We start from the raw sequence: 24,087 nt of genomic DNA, 5'->3' as shown, positions 1-24,087 counted from the left end.
GACGTTTCATCTGACAAAGTCTGTTTTAGCCGACAGTTACTATAGTAACGGTGCTTCTCAGCCAATCAAAATCAAGGATAGTTATCAAATGTTGATGAAATGTTTCCCTGGTCTTGCCCACTTTGTTATGACTTGACAAGCTTATGTGCTATTTTGAGGGCTAATTTTACAATTTGTTTTTGGGGAATAAGACAAGAGAAAAAAACCCAACCAACCAGAATTATTGTATTTTTTAAAGAACAGGATTTGTAACTTCTCATTGGTGTGAAAAAGTGTAAGTTAGCCTCTTGGCATGTCATTAACTTGTTAATTATGTATCTTAAAAAAAAAAAGCCTAGATGGTAAAATAACATAGTGTGACCTCTTCTCCAATCCACCCACAAATGTAAGCAAATTGTAGAAGCTTTCTATTTCGGTAGAATGAAGACTCAAGTGTCCCATAGATTTAAGTGAATTCTTTGCACACTGAATTCATTTTGGGGAAAACTCATCCCGATTCTTTTGATATATTTTTTGAGTCTCATGATTTCCTTACTGCAGCATTGATACAGGTGTTAAGCATTTTAGAAATTTGCTAGCTTCTCTAGTACAAAGAAAGGTATTAAAATAGTTGAATTTAAAATTAAAAATGTGTAAAATTGCAACATTTGCTTGCAAACAGCTTACAAAATGTTGTAAGTGATGAAAGGTCCCACTTATTTCATTTATATAGCTTTACTAATTACTTCATGCAGATACAGGTTCAAATCAATACATCTCAAAATTTGTGTCATGGAAATAGTACTAAATACTACACGCTTACAAATAATGCACTCACAACATCGCCATGCATAGTTTACACTACAGTACTTATTTCTACACATATACAAATAAGGTTAGACAATTGTTTTCTCTTCCAAAAGTAGCAAATATATACATATTGTATTTCAAAAATGCTCATACCAAATTTGTATTATCTTTGGACTCCAGTATACCATGTTGAACTTTTGTGTGTACATGAAATTGGTTATTGGTTCAGCCTGACGATTAAGGAAGAAACGAATAGGTTTGTAACGTGGCGTTCAAAGTTCTTTAAGCCCTCTTTAAAGGATTTGGTAACCCTAATGGATCAAGTTATTGACTTGGTTGCTTAATAGCATGAATGGTAACTTTGTCACAAAGGTATTAAACTACAATACATCTACCTATTGATGTATCAGAGCTATAACAGCCTCTCAAGTTTCAAGGTTTTCATGGTAGTAACCAGTGGTGTAATGAGTTTTGAGGGGGTCAGATATGGCAGAATAAGTCATTTTAAGCAAAAATATTGACATTTTTATTACAAAAATCCAATATTGTGATAGATTTTTGAAATAATAATCAGTAAATATCACTTCTCTTTTTTTTTTCTTCATTGTGAAAGCCCCCTCCCCCCCCCCATCTGTCCGCCACTGATAGTAACCATTGACGGCCAAGTTATCAGAGCATTAATTAACAAGCAATGGCCACTGGTGGGTGTTCCATAAAGCTCTTCGTAAATTACAAATGACTGATGATCTTTTCTTGGGAACTAAGTCAACACCTAGATGCAAATCTGGTGTATATTATTCACAAGATAATGGTTACCAGTCGTTGGTAAAATTGCTCGTAACTTACAATCAGCTTTATGAAACACCACCCACTTGGAGTTGATCTCAAATAAAACTAACCCAGACACCAACGTGTTTTAAGTAAATGCAGAATGGGAGAAGCATATTTAGGAAGTTTTTGACGAAAATCCATCAACAAATAACAGAATAAGTCATTTTAATTAAAAAGGTAAAATGCGAGCAGCTGTCCCAATTTTTTGATGTTTCATGATGATTTAAAATATATTCCCCATTGGAGTGTCAATAAAATCATGTCTGATTATGAATGTATATATAAATTAGCTTTCAGCTTCTGAGAACACAGCAATTCATGGAATTTATATCAAGGAACTTCTCACAAAATACATCCTAATATTAAAACTTTTGAAATCATTACAATGATATTATTTGACATTTGTTTTCAATCATTCATTAATGTTTCTCTCATTTTGTACTTTTGTTAATGCCTACTTGACAATGAAGCGGACTTCCTATCAAATTGAAAGGGATGACATTTCCTTGCAACACGGTGAAGCCCGTGATTCATTGTATATTGCCCATAAGTATGTATGTATTTCACCAGAGTCAGGATAAAAGTTTGATTCCCATTCTTTGCACTTGAAAGCTAGTGAAGTTGAAAGCACAAAATTTATCACTAATACAAATAAATTGCCACATAGTAATGAGTTGAGTGAACATTGTCAAACTTGTCAAAAAAGGTTGGAGAAAGTACTTTTGAAACAAATCTATTTCTCCAGTCTGTTTAATAAATATATTTACTCTTATAAAAGATTTAAAAAAAAATGTGCCAGACTAAAATAATAGGGTAATATCATCAGCCTTCTATAACAATACAATAAAAATTTTCCTATCTTAAAAATAAATTAGAAATTTACAGTTTAAGCTTTCTTGAACTGTATTAGGATTTGATGCAGTTGTACAGAGTCTTCATAATATATCCAACACATGTCTTATAACAAGAATGCTTTACAAATATCAAAATAGAATCCACTTAAGCGAGTATAACTGGTGGAAGATTGAAAGTTAAAGGGCAATTTAATTCTAATGGCAAGTTGTTTGAAATAGTAGAATGTGTGATTAACAAATAACTGATGATTATGACGATTCCATAAAAAAATCAACCTTTTGTACGTTCCACCGGCTTCTCACTTCACTCACTACAATACAACATTTCATACAAACTATAAAACAGAGATAAATCATTGAAGTATGCTCATGTAGGGGGTTGGGCATACAGTGGCATTGCCGAACAGTCAATCAGATAAAAATCTTGGTTAAAAAATCAATTCTGCTGTAAGAATTCAACAAAGGGCACACATAAGTTGTATTATGTTTATGACAATTTATCACTATTCACATTTTATCATTATTCCAAAGTAAAATAGAAAACAGTTCAAACATCAAAGGGAGGAAGGCAGGAATTGAGAGAAAAGAAGAAAAGTTTGGGGATTCATTGGACCTGAGAAAAAGCACATTACAAGATTTTTAATCGAAGATAACTATATCATCATTGATTGTACAACAATATGGAAGCTCATAAAAACAAGGTAAATTGTTTATGAAATTATACATATCATAAAATGAAACTGGATGTATTTTCGTTCTATTTGCTTTTTCGTTTCTTGTTGGATTTTGTTACAACTTTTGTTTAAATATCACCAGGGTAATGGCAAGAATGGGTAATATGATAAGGATGATTGCACATTCATGGGTGCAAGGATTATGAATACATTGTAATACCACATGGATGTGAAGGAATACACTGATCACAAATTAAAAAATCATACTTCTAAATATGTTCTTGATTTCCTTTTTATCTTCCTACACTGATTATTGATGGTTTGAAAATGCTCCACTTTGGCATATCCCCAGTCCTCCCATACACACATAGTCTTAATCTGACTATCGTTGCTGCCTGGTTTGTTGCTGTCATGGCAAGCAACTACCCTATTAGGTCCAGAATGATGTAGTTCTACAACCCTACCACTGTCGCCTTTCACTGCAACATGAGCATTCAGTACAGTCACTACTTCACCTACTTCGACATCAAGCTTTTCATCAACAGACCTTTGTCTGTCTTGGATGTTGACAAGGACAATATCACCGTTGGATCTACCAATCCACAAGACATGATCCATCACAAGGAGGGAACTGACTTTGATGGACGACTGGCTCTGAGAGGCCAAGGTGCTGTGGATATTCCATCGATGCATGTCAGTCCTGCCTCGTTGGCCACCTACCCTTCGGTCGGTCTGCCTACGAGGTGCTGCTATGCAAGCAGCTCTGAAGTGATCATCAACAATTGGCAGTTCGTCTTGCACCGAGTCTTCCTGAGCGGATACATACCTACCATCTCCATTAGTATTGGTTTCAGATACAGCTGTAGCATTCGCAAGCTCCTGCTCCTTTTCTTTCTCCTCCCAGCTTCTGAAAAGGTCCTGCCTCTCATACTGGGAGAATGGAAGAAAAGATCCCTGGACCAAGACAGTCTCCCTGCAGTCCAGGATCTCCAGGCACTTCCTAGTCTCAACGCTATACCGATAGACATATAGCGCACTTGATGTATAACACCACACACTACCTGGACTATGAACTATGTCTTCCACCATTCCTTCCATACCAACCGCCACCTGAATCTCAGCTGGTTCCAGAGTTATATCATTCAAGAGGATGATCCTCAAGTTACTCCCGCAACCAACCCAGACTTCCATTCCATCCGCTTCATCTTCACTACTTCCTGTCCGTTCTCTCATTCCAGGGCTTCTCCTTCCACCTCTATTTTCTCTAGGAGCACTTCCATCACTACTCTCTTCCTGTTGGCCATTGGTCTGTGCTGATCTATACCACCTTCCATTGGAGACCACCTCTTCATATTGTCTTCTCCGTTCAGCCACAGAGTCACCGTTCTTTTTCCTGGAGACAGCCACCATGCTGCTACAAGGAAGATTGTTCTTATTAAGTTGCATCCTGGTGACCTGCCTCAGGGCATCTGTTGCATGATGACCACTCTCTTCCGTTTCATGGCTTAGGATGGTCAATGTTCCATTGGCTTGACCAACCAACAGTAATGAATGGTCATGCCCATTTGGCTGCATAATCGAAGAACAAAAGTGAAAATTTTCTATCAATCCTTTCAATTTGACTCAAAATCCTAAAAACCTATCTTTATTGTTAGTATTTAAACAAGAGAAGAAGGATGATTTTCAAAATACATGTAGAAATAGACCAAGTGATGTACACTTGAAATTGATATTTTGTTTCTTTGGAGGAAGTGCTATAAGTGCTATTTGGTGGAAACTAATACTATACAGGACTTCATTATCATTATAATTTTGTTTAAGTTAGCCAAAGGGAATTTTACTTAAGTTTAACATGAAGTTTGGAAAAAAATGCTGAGCTAAATGATACATATCTTATCAACATGGAACAAATAATACCCACAGAACTGTTCAATATCATGTATATAGATGACTTTCAAGGACAGATTTGATGAATAAGGGTTAGGAGAAACAGGGTCGGAAGTTTGATATTCGTTTCAGTATGACACACTTGTATGCATACTTTGCAAAAAATATTGAAGCAGCCTGAGGAAAAATGGCTCCTTAAGAAATGCTTGCACTGGTTGAATCTCATGATTTAAGTTGAAGCAGGAAAAGTTTATATTTCAGATAAGCAAAGTTTTGTCCCAATTTTTAATTTGGAATCCCAAATGCCTGTCTATTTTGGGCTCTATTAACAGCATAGTAAACAAACCTGTTTAAGATAAAGGAGTGATGTTGGCTGACCAGCGACTCTAGCTTCTACTAAAAGACTTGCATTAGAAGACTGAGAAGAAGACGGAAGATGATAAACTTGCACAAAGTCACCCTGCAAACAACAATCATTGCACAAAATTAATCTCAATTGATGTACACAGGTAGCAATCAAAATAACTTCAGAATTGTCAGAAGCCAATCTGCAGTGCATTTGGCATCAGAAATTACTTTATGTTATTGCAAGTGACCAATGCACTAAGAACCACACGTTCTTTGCATAATATACAAACTAGCAAATTTATAATTCCTTTACTTATCCAATTAACTATTCTTTCTTATAAGGAGTGGTTGATTCATTCATTGATAGATTATTAATTTAGTCATCTCATTTAAATTCGTCAACTAACAGCAACTAAAAATGGAATTACAACAGATATGACTTATGCATTCATAATATCATGCTGTATCAATGTTGAGCACGAGAACATACCACTGTTCCAACAACCAGCTTTGATCCACAAGGTGTCGCTATGGCAGTTTTGATCATGGGGCATTGGAGTGCATTCTCTCTGATGGATTTATAACAACCATCTTCATCAACTCGGAATGACTTCACCGACGTACCACGACCTGAGTCGACCACCAGGTGAACAACCTTAGCCTGTCAAAGAAAGGATTGATAAATGAAAAATGTTACAGCGGCAAAGTCTCTTGAGACCAAAGAGAGCATTTCATGAAAGGATTTGTCAGACATTTTATCAAATGGTTACCATAGTAACAGTGCTTCTTAGTCAATCAAAATCAAGGAAAGTTCTCAGACGTGAAAATTATTCAGACCATGGAAACCACTTATCAGTCTACCAGGACCGAAGTAGAAAAAAATTCTGTTCCCACTAGATTCTACTGCGGAAAAAAATCTGAGACAAGAGTGGACTATTCAATCTCTTCATACATTTTAGTTAGCTTATCAAGTTCGTCTAGAGTGTAATGGCTCAGTTGGTAGAGCAGTGGTCTTGTAATCCAGGAACTGGATTTATTATTTTTTGAATGCATTAATCCTCTATGGTAAATAAACTTAAAGCCATCAAGCCCCCAATTGCTTAATTACCAATCAATCATGATTTCTTAGCAGTCAGTATAATCATCACTGAAATCATAACTGTACAAATGTGCAAGAGATTTGATTATGTGATTGTGTCTCGTATAGAAAGCATACCTCATTGTTTGTTCCTGGACTGAATGCCATAGAAACCCCATCATCATCAACCGCTACCATCCTCCTCAGACAGAGGAAGCTGGGATCTGATAAGAGCTGCAGAACTGTTTTACCATGAGGTCTATCACCGGGTCTATCCTGCCAGCATGATTCCATCAAGGAGCCTAATGAAGGAAAGACTTGACTCGGGGGCATTGTGTACTCGTGGAAGTTGAAGGTTGGTTTGCGGCCCTCATTGACGGCCAGTTGAATCTCGATACGACTGTGCTGATCATGGTATGGAACCTGGCCAGTCATCAGATGATACAGGAACATTCCATAAGAAAACCAATCCACCTGGAAAAAACAATTCAATCACATTAGAACAAACAATATTTTTTAAATACTTGGGTTTCTATATTCTTGAAGATTAAAAGAATCTGATGACATCCTTACCTTTTCATCAAAGACCTTGCCCTGGAGAATTTCTGGAGCACAGAACCCTGGCGGCCCTGCCATCCCCATGGCACCCATCAGGTCATAGGTTCGGGATATCCCATAGTCTGTTAGCTTGATATTTACATCTTGATTCACATCTGATGAGAAGAGCAGGATATTGTCTGTCTTCAGATCACAATAGATGATGTCCTTGCTATGCAGGAACTCCACGGCCGAAGCAACCTGTAGGCTGATCTTGTATGTCAGCATCCTGCTCAGGACTGGCTCCAGGACAATGTTCTGCTTCACTAGGTGTGGCCTTGCAGACTGGTGTTCAGCAAACAGGTAGCTCTGAAGATCACCAAGAGGTGCATAGTCCATGGCAAAGCAGAGGTGTCTGACAGATACACCAACAAGATTGACAATGCATGGATGATCTAGTTTAGCCATAATTGCAACCTCGTTTCTCAGCTTGTGGAAACTCTCCATTAACATGGATGCTTCGAGTGAGTCACATGATTCATGCGCTGATGTTGATTCTCCTGTCATGTTATGCGTAGAGGATGGCGTAGAAGAACACGATGCATATCCTTCACTAGGAGAAGAGAACACCTGGTTCTTCAAGAGTCTTGATGGAAACATGGTCTTAGCTGCTACAGTCTGTCCACGGAACTTTGCCCTGAAGACCTCACCAAATCCTCCCTGTCCCAGAGATTGTCCCGACACCATGTGCAATTTGAACTCCTCTTGCTTCAGATGTCTTATGCTGAGGTCTTCCATGAACATGTCAGGTATCAGAACAGAAATGGGGAGGAGTTTCTCCTTGGAGTTGGCACATGCGGTTATATGCGTCTCACCGCGGACGTATCGCTGAACTAGCTCCTCCACAGTGTAGCAATGAGGGAGATTCTCTGTCGTTGCTTCATAGTCATCTGTTCCATGATTCACACATATTGGACAAGGCACCAATCGTTGGACCTTAGGCTGAATACTGTCATAGATTGATGCACACAGGCCTAAAAAAAATTATTTAAAGAACAACTCTTGTAAATCAATTAATTAAATTCAACATACATTTTACATTTCCTAATAATTTTGTAATTACCACATGATAATTGATTTCAAGCAGTATTATAAAAGTTTCAAAGATTCATTAGAACACACATCTATCAGTCACCTCAATACAAAAAAAAAATATTCTAATATACCTGTTAGAAAAACATTTTTAACTACCTTTGTCAGTTTCAAATCTTTTTAAATCAAACAGGCACCTTAATATCTGCATGATTGTTTGACCCTATACACCCTTGCAGGAAAGTACAGGCCTCCAGTAACCCCTCCATCTTACATTAAAAAAAAATCACACAGAAACTGGCTGGAAATAGGACTTTTCCTATAACAACATTCAAATATTGGTTATCTCTACACTTAGGCAATCATCATATGTCTCTTCATTTAAAATTGGAATAAAACACATTAACATTTTCCTGTACAGATTTAAGGATTGTGAGAATTTATTCTTCAATACTTGTGACATTTTTGGTTGTTCTTGTTTGAAGCACTTAATCCTAGATAGACTGGGCCATTTCGATGCCTAAAAAGACGGGGGGGGGGGGGGGGGGGGGGAGACTGATTCAGCCCCCTTTGCGATCTCGGCCGTCGATCGTGACGAACATTGGCACGCGCATTACCCATGGCATAACTATAAGATTAAATTCTGTGAAAAATCTCATCGCTAATTGATTATGCTAATTTATGCATAAAATCAAAGGTTTGTTCTTATTAACTAAATAATGCCCCTAAAATGCTAATTTTTGGTTCATAGATTTTTCATATATAGGAATCTAATCATATTTACTATTTTTAATATCACATTTATTTTCTCATGTACATTATTTTTTTCTAAATTGCTTATGTATTTCTTTGTTTTTATAGTTTTTTTCAATGGAAATTGTTTGGGACTTTATTTTTACCATTAAAAAATATATTATTTGATTTTAATCAGTAAAAGGAAAAATAATGATTAATTTTAGTATGAATTTGGCTAAAAACACTATTTGCATTGGATTTGTATGCGAATTCACGTTTTTTTCAAAGCAATTTTGGGTCTGTATGCATGCACTTACAAAATGTTGCGTAATTTGGGTCACACGAGACATAAAAGTAAAAAGTCAGCGAGCAACGCAGTAAAAAAATTGCGCTGCGGATTCAACGTGAAAAAATGTCAAGGAGGGCTGAACCACCCCCCCCCCCCATTATTAGGGTTAAGGCAATACTGGGAAAAGCACTGCTATTCATTTAAGCTTTTTGCTTAATACAGTAGCTGGCCACTGCATTCAAATTATTGTCCTTGTCTATACATATCAAATCTATTATCTGTACTTATTATTATGTAAATGTCATGTTCGTGATTTGGTCAATGATTTTTTTTTTTATCATTATTATTATAACTTTCTATTTAATATTTTTCAATAAATGCACACTTGCTTAAAAGCAAAGTTAACAAATAATAATAATACCTGGATACCAATCTTTGATAAGCCCCTCAATCTGGTCCACCACGCACCCCATGGCTGAGAAGTGACCTTCTTGGCAGCGGATGAGGATGTCCACTCCTGGAGATTTGTCAGTCGATGGAAAGACCGTTGATTGCACCAGGATTTGTCCCGTCTTGTGCCTGAAGAATATACCCTCCCTCCAGTAGATAGACTCACTCTGAAGAAACCTGATGCCTTTTGATATGCTGTTCTTGATACTGAAAAGGTACAAGACATCATTGGTTAAAGGTTCATCTTTGTGTAGAGAAGCATTAATGTCTGCAAGCTATCATATCAGAGATACCAACATGCAATATCAAGCAGTGTTTCCAACAAAGTTAAAAGTTCAAAATATGGAATCCATCCAGCTTAAAGTTTGAATCTATTCCCAATATCAGGCTTCTAATCAAGCAGAGGAAATGTTTATAAGGCCAATCTGAACAAGTACATGTACAATCTTTTTGATTGTGCCACTGACAGTATTTGTATATTCCTTAGAAAAAGATTTCTTTAAAATTTCTTGTAGATGCCAAGAAGAGAGTTCACTTATGCTCCAAATTCAATCTATGAATCGCTGCTAAATTTCATTTATACAGATACCTCTAATGTATTTCAAAGGGGAAACGATGAGACTGTCCTCACCTTGTTGAACGGCAGATCTTTCTCTCGCTTCTCGTTGGACTAATCTTGATCTTCTTATCATGCATCTGAAGATCAGCGATGAGACGTGATACCAGTCTGATCCAGAAACCTGGAGGTAGATAGGGCATCTTATACACCCTCCTCAGATAGTAGAATGGTGCAGTGCTAGTGTTACGTAAGGATATCATCAAACCAGGATTGTCACGAGGTAGCCGAGATGGTACCAAGAACCTGGGTGATGTGGTGAAAATCATACAAATTTTCGATTCGATTCGATTCAATTCAATTCAATATGGCCCATGATTCAGTGTATAAAAAAATCATGAAATGATGACAAATATAGGAGGATCTGATGACATTTTTATTTCATGCGATGAACTACATTGGATTATCAAATGCAATAACCTAGCATGTACTCAGAATAAAATCTTTTATGCATGGATCATATTCTCAAAGACATCTCTTCATAGCCTGTTGAATACAGAATTCTGTGAATCCCATGAAATCATACAGAAACTACATGGTTCCACAAGGCAACAGAATACAGAGGTGATGTCACATTAAAATGATGCAATTAATGCCATAGAATCAATCATGCATTCTACAATGTGAACTCCACGGTACTTCTCATTCTGGAAGGTTATAATAATCTCTCATGATTTGTCATTTTCCAGAGTTATTAACGCAACAGCACCTCTCAGGGAATAAAAAATAAAGATATTATTCATTTCTTTGTCAGTGAGGACATTTATGAAATATTATCAGAAATAATATACATTACTTTTTGTCACAATCTACTTTCGAGGGAATATATTTCTTTTTAAACTATACTTAACACATCGACTTCTGAATTTTGTACTTCCCAAAGGCTATGTACAGGAGGAAACAGATCAAAGGCCAGATATCCTGATCAGAAATACTTCTCTTACCAGTGATGTGAAATTGGAACCACAATCTCAAATCGAGCCAAGAGCTGCAAGTACTGCTCAAACTTATCCTCCCCGATGCGGCTCTTCTTGCTCAGCTCTCGGAGAGTCTGTACGTGGACCTTGCCTCCTTTAAGACTTCCTGCGGGTAGTGCAGTCACCCTCTGTAGCGTACAGGCGAGCCATACTGGGTCTATGAAGTAGAGGTCATTCAGACCATTCAGGTGGTCAGTGAAGTGGACAATGCTCCCGATTTCATGCAAGAAACTGATCGCTGATGGAGAAATGGAAGAAACATATGATCAGTCATTTCAATATGATAAAAAAGTTTGTACATCAAACTTAATTGCCAAATGCACAAAGAGCTAGGTTACTCTATATCTACAATAACTGATGGAAACCCTTCAACTGTTATGTGTAGGTGAAATGAGGAGGGAGATATATATTTTTTTTTTTTGGGGGGAGACCCAGGCTATTAAGCATTCATAGTATTTTTAGAATAAAGAGTTTAAAAAAAATATGAATTTTACCAAATCATTGGAGTTTAAAAATTCACAATAATGATACATATACTTCAAAATACAAAAGTGAGGAATCCATCATCATAGTAAGTTTCCCAAATCAGTCTAATGGAGCAGTGACATCGTTAGCCATTGTTATCTTTTTTTTTTTATTTGAGACATTTAATACAACTCTTTGTCCAACAAGAACTTGGACCCAGCAACACAAACCTTAGCAATTGATAATCAAGTGCAATTAAGAATACAAATGAACTGTATAATTAATCGCTATTAAAAGCTATGTGTTACTGGCTCCTGGGTCCCGTAACACAAAGGTTAGCGATTAATCGTACGCTTGATTTTTACGATTGATTGTACATTGTAGTCTATGCAATCAATCATAGAAAAATGTTCTACGATCATTGCTAACCTTTGTGTTACAGGCCCCTGGGGTGTTTCATAAAGCAGTTCGTAAGTTATGAGCAACTTTACGGATGACTGGTGATCCTTTCTTGAAGTAAATTATGCGCACCAAATTTTCATTGGTAAGAATTCTACTCCAAAGGATCACCAGTCGTTTGTAAAGTCACTCATAACTTACAACAGCTTTATGAAACACCTACCAGGTCCCGTCTTACAAAGAGTTACAATCGATCCAATCAATCGTAACTCTATGGAAATCCATCAGTGAAATAATTTTTTCTACATAAAATATGAATAATGTCCTTTGTAAACAAAGGAGAACATACCAAATTGTCAAGAAATCAATGAATTTGTGGATATACATTCATATCTAGAACAAAGTTCGAACAAACATGCATTTTATAAATGTTGACTTTACTGGCTTTCCATAGTTGCTATTGATCGGATCAATCGCAACTCTTTGTAAGATGCAGCCCTGGGATCCGTAACACAAAGGTTTGCGATGAACTGCAAATATGAAAGAACCGCACTGATTGGTCCCTGGTCAGTATTTTGAAACAAGTGCGCGTGTAATATTGATCCTGATTGGTCAGTTCATTTAGAGATTGATCGCTTATCTTTGTGTTACGGAGCCCAGGTCATTATTTAAAGCTGGGGAGTAATTACCTTCCTGAAGTTCTTCTGGTGTATGTAGCCCACTATCAGGTATGAGTTGTACTATCTGGGCCAGTTCAGTCTCAGTCATGATAGGTAGTATAGGAGGATCAGCTTTCTGACGTACTTCAACCTCCTGGGATATACGCTTCTTCAGATTGAAGTATGGTTGCGGTACCTGATCAATAAAAAAAAAAGATATACTTTCTAAGTTATGCTGTCATTTCAAAAACTTAACCTCAGGTTAAGATTTGGTGTTGACGCCGCCGCCGCCGTCAGAAAAGCGGCACCTATAGTCTCACTCTGCTATGCAGGTGAGACAAAAACTGTAAATTCTTTCCATTTTGAATACATTCACTAAACATGACTATGTACCTAATATTTTTAAATATAAGGCATGACCATTCATAAAACACACCTTGGAACAGACAAAAAGTAAAAAAGTCAACAATCTTCTCTGTATCAGGGTATAAATCACATCGGGGCATAGGGGAAATTTGCACCAGAAATGCAAAGAATAGCCCTTGGAATATAGGGTCCAATGTTAATTGTAATGGTGAGCTCATAAAGTTGCTCCGGAAAGGTTTTATTAATTTTTCCCCTCCTCAGCATAAACTCGATTGTCAAGATATCACAGATGAAATACATGTATCTAAAATATTTGACAAATCCCTTTAACGAGTTCATGATTAGAACAAGTGTAGCAAGCCCTTAAAAAGTAAAGCCACAACACCAAGTCAAAGGTAATGGTGTCCTAACTGAAACAGTCTGATAATATGATAGCCATGTTTTATCACTCTTTTGAACAATACAAAAGCTGCCGCTCCGAATTCCTTGGAATACCATCTCTACGCACAACTACCAAGATGTGTGCTACAGCCCAAGAAAAGGCAGAGGCCCTCAATGACCACTTTCAGTCAACGTTCACTCTAGAAAATAGTCAAACATTGCCATCTAAAGAAAACTCTCAATACCCACCAATAGGGCACCTACATTTCCATAGGACTGGTGTGGAAAAGCAGTTGAGACAGCTGAATCCATCCAAAGCATGTGGTCCAGATGAAATCCCACCGAGACTCCTGAAACTTATATCCCAAGAAATATCTCCTGCCCTCTCTTTCTTGTACCAACAGAGCTATAACTCTGGTGTTACCCCATCACACTGGAGACAAGCGCTTGTTGCCCCTGTACACAAGTCAGGTGACAAGAGTGAACCTTCACAGTATCGCCCTATTTCACTCACATGTACATGCTGTAAAGTCATGGAGCATGTTGTCCTTAGTCATGTCTCAAAGCACCTTGCATCTAATAATATCCTGACAGATGCACAGCATGGATTCCGACAAGGACTCTCCACGGTCACCCAACAAACGTCAGCAATTGATGACTGGACCTCTGTCATCCAGAAGCGAGGACAAGTTGATGCTGTCTTTTTGGATTTCCAGAAGGCTTTTGACAGAGTACCTCACCAACGGTTACACTCAAAGCTTCTGTATTATGGCATCACAGGCGATACGCTCAACTGGATCATGTCATTCCTTACCAACAGACGACAAGCTGTGGTAGTTGATGGAACCAAGTCACAATGGAAAAGTGTCACTTCTGGAGTACCGCAAGGCTCTGTTATCGGCCCGACTCTCTTTCTATTATTCATAAATGACATCCAAGATCAGATAAGGTCAAGTATGAGGCTATTTGCTGATGACTGTGTAATTTATAGAGAGATTTCCAAAAGTACGGACCATCACATTCTTCAACAGGATCTCCAGCAACTATCCAATTGGTCTTCAACCTGGTTGATGAATTTCAATGTGAAGAAGTGTGCAGTTCTATCAATAACTTGAAAACGTGTGCCTGGCTTCTATGATTACTCTTTCTGCAATGATCTTATACCAAGAGCAAGTGAATACAAATACCTAGGTGTGACGATCACTGCTGATTTACGTTGGAATAAGCATTGCCAGAACATCAGACACAAAGCAAGTCGTACTTTAGGACTTATCCGAAGGACCCTGTCACCATGTACTAAAGAGGTGAAAGCCAGAGCTTACACTGCATTGGTCCGTCCACAATTGGAATATGCATCAGAGGCATGGAACCCGCATTCAGCTACAATTGTTAGCTCAATTGAAAAAGTGCAAAGATCAGCTGCTCGCTTTGTACACGGTGACTACAGTCCCTCAACATCTTCCTCAGACCTTGTGTCTGCACTCGGATGGGATAGTCTCTATACACGCCGTCTTCTTGCTCAGTGTACCCTCTTCCATAAAATTCATCATCATCTAGTTGCTGTACCTTTTCCTCCTACCATTGGTCCTGCCACATATATTGGACGACATGATCACAGCCTTAAATATGCTATACCAAAGGCAACCACAGATGCATACAAGTTCTCTTTCTTCCCACGTACTATCAAAATTTGGAATCACCTACCAGGACCTGTTGTAATGGGAACAAACCCAGCTGTATTTAGAGAGGCTGCGCTGCCATTCATCCGCGTGATGCAGCCTCCTGTTGGGTCTCTTATGCTGTAAACCAAGAGGCAGTTTTTACTTGCACGGTGCACATTCACTTTTAATGTATATAAGTGAAATTTCAAATTACTTCACCATGGCACCTCGCACTGATACACAGAATGTTTTCATCCCGGGATAGCTTTGAAGCTGCTGAAAGGGATTATTCTTCAAGGTTCAAGGTACACTCTTTGTGAGATATTAGTTCTTATAAACAGTATACCGAGAAAAGATGAGGATATGCATTTTAGTATATGATAAAAACAGTAAAGTGATTGCTACCCATAATGATACTTACCTTCCTGCCTATAAGCTTCTCTGTACATACAGGTCTCTTATGATGAACCTTCATCTGCAGAGCGGTCTCATAGATGACCCGTCTGAGCTCAGCCATTCCGTGGTTCTTACTCCCTCGACTGTCAACCTCTACAATCCCTGCTACCGGTGGGAATCCTGGTCCAACATCCAGCATCTCAACAAGCTGACTCCGTAGCTCCATCACATCTACAGGCGAGTTCTGAACCACATCATGATGGGTGCCCACTATCACAATACCAAAGTCTGAGGATCGAGACTACGGGAGAAAAGGAATCCATGTTGAATATTTTCAAGATTTATTCATTCCACTCGATATAAAGATACAAATTTACATTTACAAAACAGGTTATACAAACACATAAAAAAGCATTGATTTTACATAAAAATACAAGTAATCAAATAGAATTGGGTCACTGAAAATGCTAGAAAAAAAAAGACTTGAAATTGTTGATGGTGTGCCCTAAACTGGAATTAAATGTATTAATACAATATGCAATTTTTAAGATAAGTAAACATCAAATACATAATAAAGGGAATTTTACAAAATTTGTTACAAACATAAAGAAATCTAGGAAACAAAGAGATTATTTGGGATGTGTAAAAAACACACTGTAGTATGATTGTGACTGCAAGACCGGGGAGAGGGCCGTCTCACTAAGGTTTGCAATCAATCACAAAATGGCAACTGCCAATCAGGGTCATTGTTGAATATGAATATTTTTCATGGGACTGACCAGTAACAAATCATAAGAGTGTGTTTTGCAAATTTGTGATTGATTACACACCTAATGATTGATTACACATCTAATGATAGAGGGGCCTAGGGTGTGTTTTGCAAAGACTGCATTTTACAGAACTGAGACCAACACATCACAAATAACTTAACTCTTTAATCCTAATGATATTTCACCATTATCTTTTTCTGTCGTATCATGACATTCAAAGCTATTTTTTTTTACATCAGTTTGTTAATCCCTCTATTCATTCGATTTGATACACTTTTGTTTTCTACCCTCTTTACCTCCTTCAGAGTTTTATCTATATGCTATGACAACAGATGGGCCACCTTACATTTTGAGAGAGGTTTATGCCAGAAAGTCTTACTTTTCAATATGGCACCAGCTTCATCTTTTCCTCTTTGTTCAAATCGTAAATAATGCAACAATGTATCAAATTTTAAATAAATATTAAAAACCATTTCACAGGGACTTACACTGATGTTCAAGAGAAGAGATGATAGTTTATGTGCCCCATCCATGCCTTCACTCATATCCCATACTAAGAGATACAAAGTCTTAGCAGTAACAAAGCACTGGTGAACATTCTCATACAGATCACCACCTTTCATATCCCAGGAGAAGAATGTGATGGATGGGCCTTCAACAAACTCCTTCTCCTGTCGATGATACAAAATTGGAAGCTTGATTTGCTTTTTTCCTTATTCTATTTTCATTATCATTATCAATATTGTAATCATCCTCATCATCATCATCACCACCAACACCACCACCACAACCCCCATCATCATCATCATCATCACCACCATCATCATCACCACCAACACCACCACCACAACCCCCATCATCATCGTCGTCGTCGTCGTCGTCGTCGTCGTCGTCGTCGTCGTCGTCGTCATCATCATCATCATCATCATCATCATCATCATCATCATCATCATCATCATCATCATCATCATCATCATCATCATCATCATCATCACCACCACCATCATCATCACCACCAACACCACCACCACAACCCCCATCATCATCATCGTCATAATCATTAATCATCATCAATCATTATCATCATCATCATCGTCCCCACTCAAATGTCACTATTTCAGTGTCTCTTGGTTTGTTTCATAAAGAAGGTTCAGGTTTATCATACACATGGGATTTTCGCAATCAAGTCTAGATAGGTACAAACCTTTGAGAACTTTTCTTTGACCCTTTCCCTCAGACTGCACCCTTTTCCTTCTACGACTGGATCTTGTAGTTCCCATTCCGTTACATGAAGAGCCATATCAAGGACACGTCCACTGGTATCATTCATCAGACTTCCAAGTAATGTGGTCTTACCACTCTTCTGCAAAACACAACCAAGAATTTTTGTCCCAAAATTGGTGGTCTACCTTAGGATACCGTACTGCAGTGATAGTCTTAATATTTACACCTTTTCATGACGCTATTAAAAATGCATAGTAATGCCAGTATAAAATGATATTGCCATTTGATCTACAACAAAAAGTACTTGGATGCTTGCTGTAAGCTGTGTATTCATTAGCATCACTTTTGTGATATAATATGTGATATAAAAGTGTAGGTAGTACAGTGAAAAAATGATTGCCTTCTGGGAAACAGATGAATTTTTAATGTGAAATAAAATAAATTTTCTAAACCGATAACAAAATCAAGGGAAACAAATCCAAAAAGATTCTGAATGTACAACTTTCCACAAAGAGTTATCAATTTCAAACTCTCATCAACGAAAAACGTAATATCAACTTTGGGCCCAATTTGTCCTAGAAATCAATGCTCAGCAATTTTGGCATGTTCAACATAGGCATTCAGATGATATGTACAGAAATTTATAGAGCATTCCTTCATCAAATCTTTGATCTTGGTTTGAGCTTAACTTACTGCTGGACCCATGATCATAAGCTTCATGCTGTGATAGGGTTGACTGTCTAGAAGTTTCTCACGAAGTATCTTGAGAACTTGACCAGATTTACACCGTTGCTCTGGAGTCAACAGACTGATGTCAGATGGAATCTTGATGTCTAACCCCTCAATCTTCAGGTGAAAGAGATGCTTCAGAGTGCTTAGACCTTCTGGTAACTTCTGCAGATCAGGATTCCTGGAAAAAATGAGAGACATATTGAACATTTTTCTGAGATAAAATGTTATAAACAAATATACACATTAATGAAAACCAAAAAATGTCAGACTATTCTTGCAGTGTACCAAATAATAAAGAAACAAGAACCGGATCCTGGCACAATAAAAACTTATTTTAATACATATATAAATACCCATGACACCTTGTATACTATTCAGGCTGCTGATGAGGTGTGATAATTTTGAAACATATTCTGTTCTTGAAAGTGTAAATTCTAACTTGTCAACTTTATTTAACTAAAGCTCCTTTGGTAGGGTTCAATAATGTAGGTTAGGGTTCAATTAGGGTTAAAAACTGTATGTAAAATAACACCTTAAGTTCAACCTACAATATTGAAATTAAAGAGAATAATAAATGCGAGACGAAGGAAAGCCTGTGCATATTCACAGTTGTAAGTATTGAAGTATTTGTTCTGGATATAAATGACATATTCTCCTGCAATTTGTAAAATGTTAGTCAACTTATTTGAAAATCTGACATTTGTCTATATCATTTTAAAAATATCTTTGCATAAAAGATAACAGCCTTTTTCTTCAAAGAAAACTTTTTTAAATACTTTTTTTCAACATAAGAACCTCTCATGAAAGTAGATAAAATGAAAGGCACTTTCATTAGATAAAATGTTGTGATTTGTTAATGACAACCACTCTCAATCCTTTAAAACACATTTAAGACACTGTATTATTCACAAGACACTTGAGACAAATTATTTCATGTCTTTCTCTTAATATAGCAGAACATTATTTGGGTATTTTAGATGGACTCGCTATAATTTCTGGTTTTGATAGTACTAACAAAATGAATATTGTTTTCAGTAACCTGAAGAATAATACCCTCTTATTTGCTTACCAGCTGACATCTAGATCATACAATGCTTCCAGCTTACAAACGCTGGGAGGCACATCCTCTAGAGCATTGTGGGATAGCTTCAGAACGTAGAGACTGTGTGCAAAGCATTCTGGGAATTCAATCTTCTCCCATTTTTCCGGATGACTGCTACCACCGTTTGGGGAATGCGTGTAGAAGGTACTTCGGCTGTTAGCGTCTATGATCTTGGCTGGTGACTTATGAGCTCGTAGCTTGGTGTAGAAATTAGCAACGCCTTGTTTCTGTTGAGGACTGGTCGGTGAAGAGGGAGGATTGTCTTTCTTCTTTTTCACAGGAGAGGTTTTAGGACTATTGGGATGCAATGCAGGAGAAATGTATTATTTTTCATTATTATTATCATTCATTTGAGCGATATAAAAAGCAGATACAATACAGTAAACAAATATATCAGGTTTTGAGAAAGTATAGTGGAATTATTTATCCGATGTTGGTCTTGCAATTACTATTTTTCCCAGAGAGGCGAATCCCTGAGGGTTTTGCTGGTCCAACTGAGGATTAAAAATTCCCACTATGCTTTCGAAGGAAACACCTGATATATTTGTTTTATATCCTACTTTTAATAATTTAGAACCAAAATCTATGCGCTGAGCTTGCAGAGTCCGGTTACTTGCGTTGAATGACCTACTCTTCCCACAGGGACTGCGCTCAGCAGAACGTAGATTAGTGCCTGCCCCGGTGCATCACAGGACTTACCCGGGAGAGATAGCTCGCTGACTGGTGCGCCCGAGAGTTTAGCTAAATATTTCTGAAATAATGACGTCAGAATATTGGTATAGCGAAAAATATATCAAGGTCTTATGTCAGGCAACATCATAGTTAAAATATATTTGGTCACATGATGCTATTTGAACCAATCACTATACAGGATTTAATCTTTGTAGGACATGAACAAAGAATATATTCTCATATTACAGTGCACATACATGCATCGTGTGATTATTTCCAAAACAGTAAATACACAGCAAAACAACTTTTTGAATCATTTAAAAATTACAAAAGACTATCATTAAAAATACTTTTTTTAATGAATGAAAAAAAAATTAATTGAATTAAATACTTTTTCATGGGTCTAGTACATTCCTTCAACTGGATTTCATGATACAAGTCACAGCATTACTGCAGTAGTAATTAGAAAAAAATATAGTTATCTACATACGCCATACTCCTCCTAGTTGAGTTAAAACATACAATGTAAATATGAATAAATAAACTGAATTCATTAACAGTTACGGAATCATGACACAAAGCTTTAAGATAGTAATTAAGATTGATGATTAAAATAGAATGCACACACTTATCTTAGTATGCAATCAATTCTGACAATACTTTTAGATTAATCATCAAACTTTGTGTCATGGGACTATATCAAATCTTTAAAGTGCAGAAAACTAGGCCTATCTTAATACAACACAACATACGTTTGGACCGGGGGCGTCGGGGTCTAGTGGTTATGAATCTCATCTGTCAGTGAGAGGATCGTGAGTTCGAATCTCAGCCATGGCATGTTTTCTTTTCAGCAAGAAATCTATCCACATTGTGCTGCACTCAACCCAGGTGAGGTGAATGGGTACCCGGCAGGATTAATTCCTTGAATGCACCAAGCGCCTTTAGCAGCTAGAGCTACAGCCGGGGTAATATGCTGTATAGTACGCCATTGAATAGGCAACTAGAGAAATCGGCACCTCATAAATGCTATATATTATTATCATTATTACCCATATCATATTGCATTCTTCAAGTAAGCGAACTCACCTGTCTTTGTCTTGCTTGGTCTGAGGTTGTGCTTCCCTGTGCATAAGTTGATTGTAAGCCAGATTAAGGTGCTGTAGCTTACGTATACTCCATGTCCCCGGCGATGGAAAGCAACGTAGTACATTATGAGATAGATCAAGCTCAGAGAGACTGCTCAACTGACACATAGGTGTGGGAATCTCAGTCAGACGGTTGTAGCTGAGGTTGATGAATCGTAACGTACGATGCCAGAACTTTGGTAGGTCACCGGGAGCAGATTGGACCTTGTTCTTAGCTATGTTCAGGATCTCCTGCATGGGTCAAATCAGGAAAATTACAAGTCAAGTAAAGTACATATCTGCACATATTCATTTTTATTTTTTATATAAATTCTTAACCAATCCACATAGAACAAAGTATAACAGAATAGAACATATATATAACATTCATTGCTTTCTTCTAACACAAAGATAAAAAGTAGGAAATGGTCGTTTAGGTAATCATACAGTATACATAAGATTACACAACATATAGAAATATATAATCAAATAAATTCAATGAAAAAAAAATAACTACATACAAATTAATATTCATATCAATAAGCTACGTAAATTGAAAATAGTATAAGTTATTACATAAACACACAGGTAAACCACAGAGAGGGTAAACCTAGGGGAAAAGATAGAGTAAAGGAGAAAGAAAAAAGATAATTTTCTCATTAACATTTTTCTATTCAAATTTTGACTAAATATTAGACAAACTTCTGAACAATATCATGTCACTTCCCCAGTTGAAAGCTGTAAATAAAGAAACACAAACAGATGGCTCTTCTTAGTTTCTCTTAATCGTTAATCTACAATTCTTAATCTATAATGTTACATTTTTGTCCCATTCTATGAATATAAAATGCAGGTGAGGAATTGAAGAATAAAGCATGGTGTTGATCATCACATAAAAAGGCTGTCTCTGACAGTTGTCACTGACAAAACATGACAATTCTGATATGAATCAAAAGTAAACATGCCTTGAGCAATATCTTTGGTGCTAACAGAGATGTCTTTCCTTCTAATGCATCATCCATTATCACACAATACATCTGTTCACACTCTCTAAACAATACCCATGATGTCATCGCTTCATAACAATATGAGAACGGAAGTATAAAATCATCGTTTAGCCAAAAAAACTCAAGAGATTTGTAGATAAATTTAGTTGTGCTTAAAGGCAACCCCTTGAAAATGCAAAGACATACAGTCAAAATCAAACAAGACTTTTCAACACAAACCAATATTCTAGTCTCATAGAGACGTTAGCACATATTCTGAAGAATGGTTTAACTCTGGTCTAAAACTGTGGTATACTATGTAGAGCCAATTGTGACACAAATCTAATCTCTAACAGTATTGGCTCAATTTATCATATCATTTGACAATCAATTCAATCACTCATTGCTGTTTGGGAACAATAACTCAAATAGTTTCCTTCACAATTAAAGCACAGAAAAGGAAAACAATAAACATAAGAAATATAGAGTGAAAACAAAATTTTGCAGATTCTCATAATTTTAGCAGAGTTAGTCCATGGCTAAACCAGACCTCAGAATACATACAGACTATTATGGACATACTAATACACATGTGGCTTCAAGACCAATTCAAATAGGTCTCCATTGCGTTAATTCCTGCAGGTAGTTATACAGCAAAAACAAACAATTAATGGTGGAACAAAATGAAACTGCACATAGGGACCTATCATGACCAACATTTTATTGTTCCATAATGACAGCACAGTTTTCAATTAAAGTCCATCCTGCCACACTAACAATCAGCGCATTTAGTTTTGATTTAAAGAAATTTAAAACCATGATCTATTTCTGGAGATTAATGTCCCATTTGTAGAACACGAATTGAGCAATTAATAGATGTCTATGCAGAAAGGAAAATAGAGGGATAAAGAAAGAGAGGGGAAGACAGAGACAATAAGTCAGAGACAGGATAGAGAGGAACAGATAAGGAGGGACAGTACAAGAGAGAGGGCCAGCAAGAGAGAGAGATAAGGAGACAAAGATAGACAGAGTCAGACAGAGACAGACCAGCAGAAGAGGGGAAGTGGTGGATTTCTGAGAGAGGATAGGAACATACCAAAGGACAAGCCCAAGGCCTCGGTATCTCACTGAATGAATTCTCTGATAGATTGATGGTAATAAGGGAAGTGCACGCATCCATCTGTCTAGGGAGAGAGCTCAATTTGTTTTGGGATAGATCCAAATTGACGAGAGAAATGCAGTTCCATTGTCTTGGGATCTCATCTGAAAAGATGAAGAGGAAAAGCTTTCAGGACATCAAAACAAAATAGAAATTCGACAGAAGACTAAACATGAGCTGACTCAATGATAAATATAGTCATCCATAACATCAATGACTTTCACATATTCCATGGACCAGGTATATTGTAACTAATAGGTTTTAGATGAATATCTATTCTACATGTTCGAAATTGTTTTGCTGTCTTGCAATATATCCCTAAATTATGTTTTGAAAATCGTTGACATTACTTTTAACTTCTTTAGATATACAAAATCATTTTATTAGGGTAATGCCATAGAATATGTACGTCCGACCCCCTCTATGTGGGACCTTCATGACATTTTCTGTCTCTGATTTCTTGTTCTTTTGACATCCTGTAATGTTCTCAAAGGACCATGACTTGGTCAGTTTATGAAGTGAAGTAAGACTTGAGAAAAATGGGGTTCGGACGTCGGACGTACAAAAAGGTTGATCATTTTATGGAATTGCCCATTAACAAAAAGCCTATAAGGTCATGATGATGGCCATCCCAGAGGGGGATCCTTGCTCACACATTCTGCATTTTGTAAAATAGTCTTCCTAGAGTCATCAGTACTGGTATCTCTCTTGAATATTTTCAAAATATCATTGAAATTTTTCGACTTGTTTCATTACTCCATCTGCACTTTGTGTGCTCTACAGAATTGATTTGGTGCTCTATAAGTTACATGCATTTCTATTATTATTATAATT

The 24,087-nt window shown here is 37.1% G+C and overlaps 1 protein-coding gene across 2 annotated transcripts in view; it reads right to left on the bottom strand.

Moving 5' to 3' along the window:
- Positions 1-695: 695 nt before the first annotated feature.
- LOC129261641 (leucine-rich repeat serine/threonine-protein kinase 1-like) overlaps positions 696-24,087 on the bottom strand; it is a 44,770-nt gene continuing 21,378 nt past the window's right edge. For both annotated transcript variants that reach the window (XM_064100071.1, XM_064100072.1), the window contains exons 5-20: positions 23,191-23,357; positions 21,071-21,360; positions 19,280-19,606; positions 18,172-18,388; positions 17,459-17,617; positions 16,743-16,925; positions 15,510-15,785; positions 12,711-12,876; positions 11,125-11,395; positions 10,196-10,426; positions 9,536-9,771; positions 7,035-8,032; positions 6,600-6,935; positions 5,874-6,044; positions 5,382-5,495; positions 696-4,717 (exon numbers count right to left, since the gene is read on the bottom strand). In XM_064100071.1, the coding sequence (XP_063956141.1) occupies positions 3,410-4,717; positions 5,382-5,495; positions 5,874-6,044; positions 6,600-6,935; positions 7,035-8,032; positions 9,536-9,771; positions 10,196-10,426; positions 11,125-11,395; positions 12,711-12,876; positions 15,510-15,785; positions 16,743-16,925; positions 17,459-17,617; positions 18,172-18,388; positions 19,280-19,606; positions 21,071-21,360; positions 23,191-23,357 (5,450 nt within the window). In that variant the 3' untranslated portion in view covers positions 696-3,409. The remainder of the gene's footprint in view (positions 4,718-5,381; positions 5,496-5,873; positions 6,045-6,599; positions 6,936-7,034; positions 8,033-9,535; positions 9,772-10,195; positions 10,427-11,124; positions 11,396-12,710; positions 12,877-15,509; positions 15,786-16,742; positions 16,926-17,458; positions 17,618-18,171; positions 18,389-19,279; positions 19,607-21,070; positions 21,361-23,190; positions 23,358-24,087) is intronic.

The sequence above is a fragment of the Lytechinus pictus genome, chromosome 5 (assembly GCF_037042905.1).
Source record: "Lytechinus pictus isolate F3 Inbred chromosome 5, Lp3.0, whole genome shotgun sequence".
NCBI classification, from domain to species: Eukaryota; Metazoa; Echinodermata; class Echinoidea; order Temnopleuroida; family Toxopneustidae; genus Lytechinus; species Lytechinus pictus.
The sequence above is the reverse complement of the archived record's forward strand: the minus strand, read 5'-3'. Positions and strand labels throughout refer to the sequence as shown.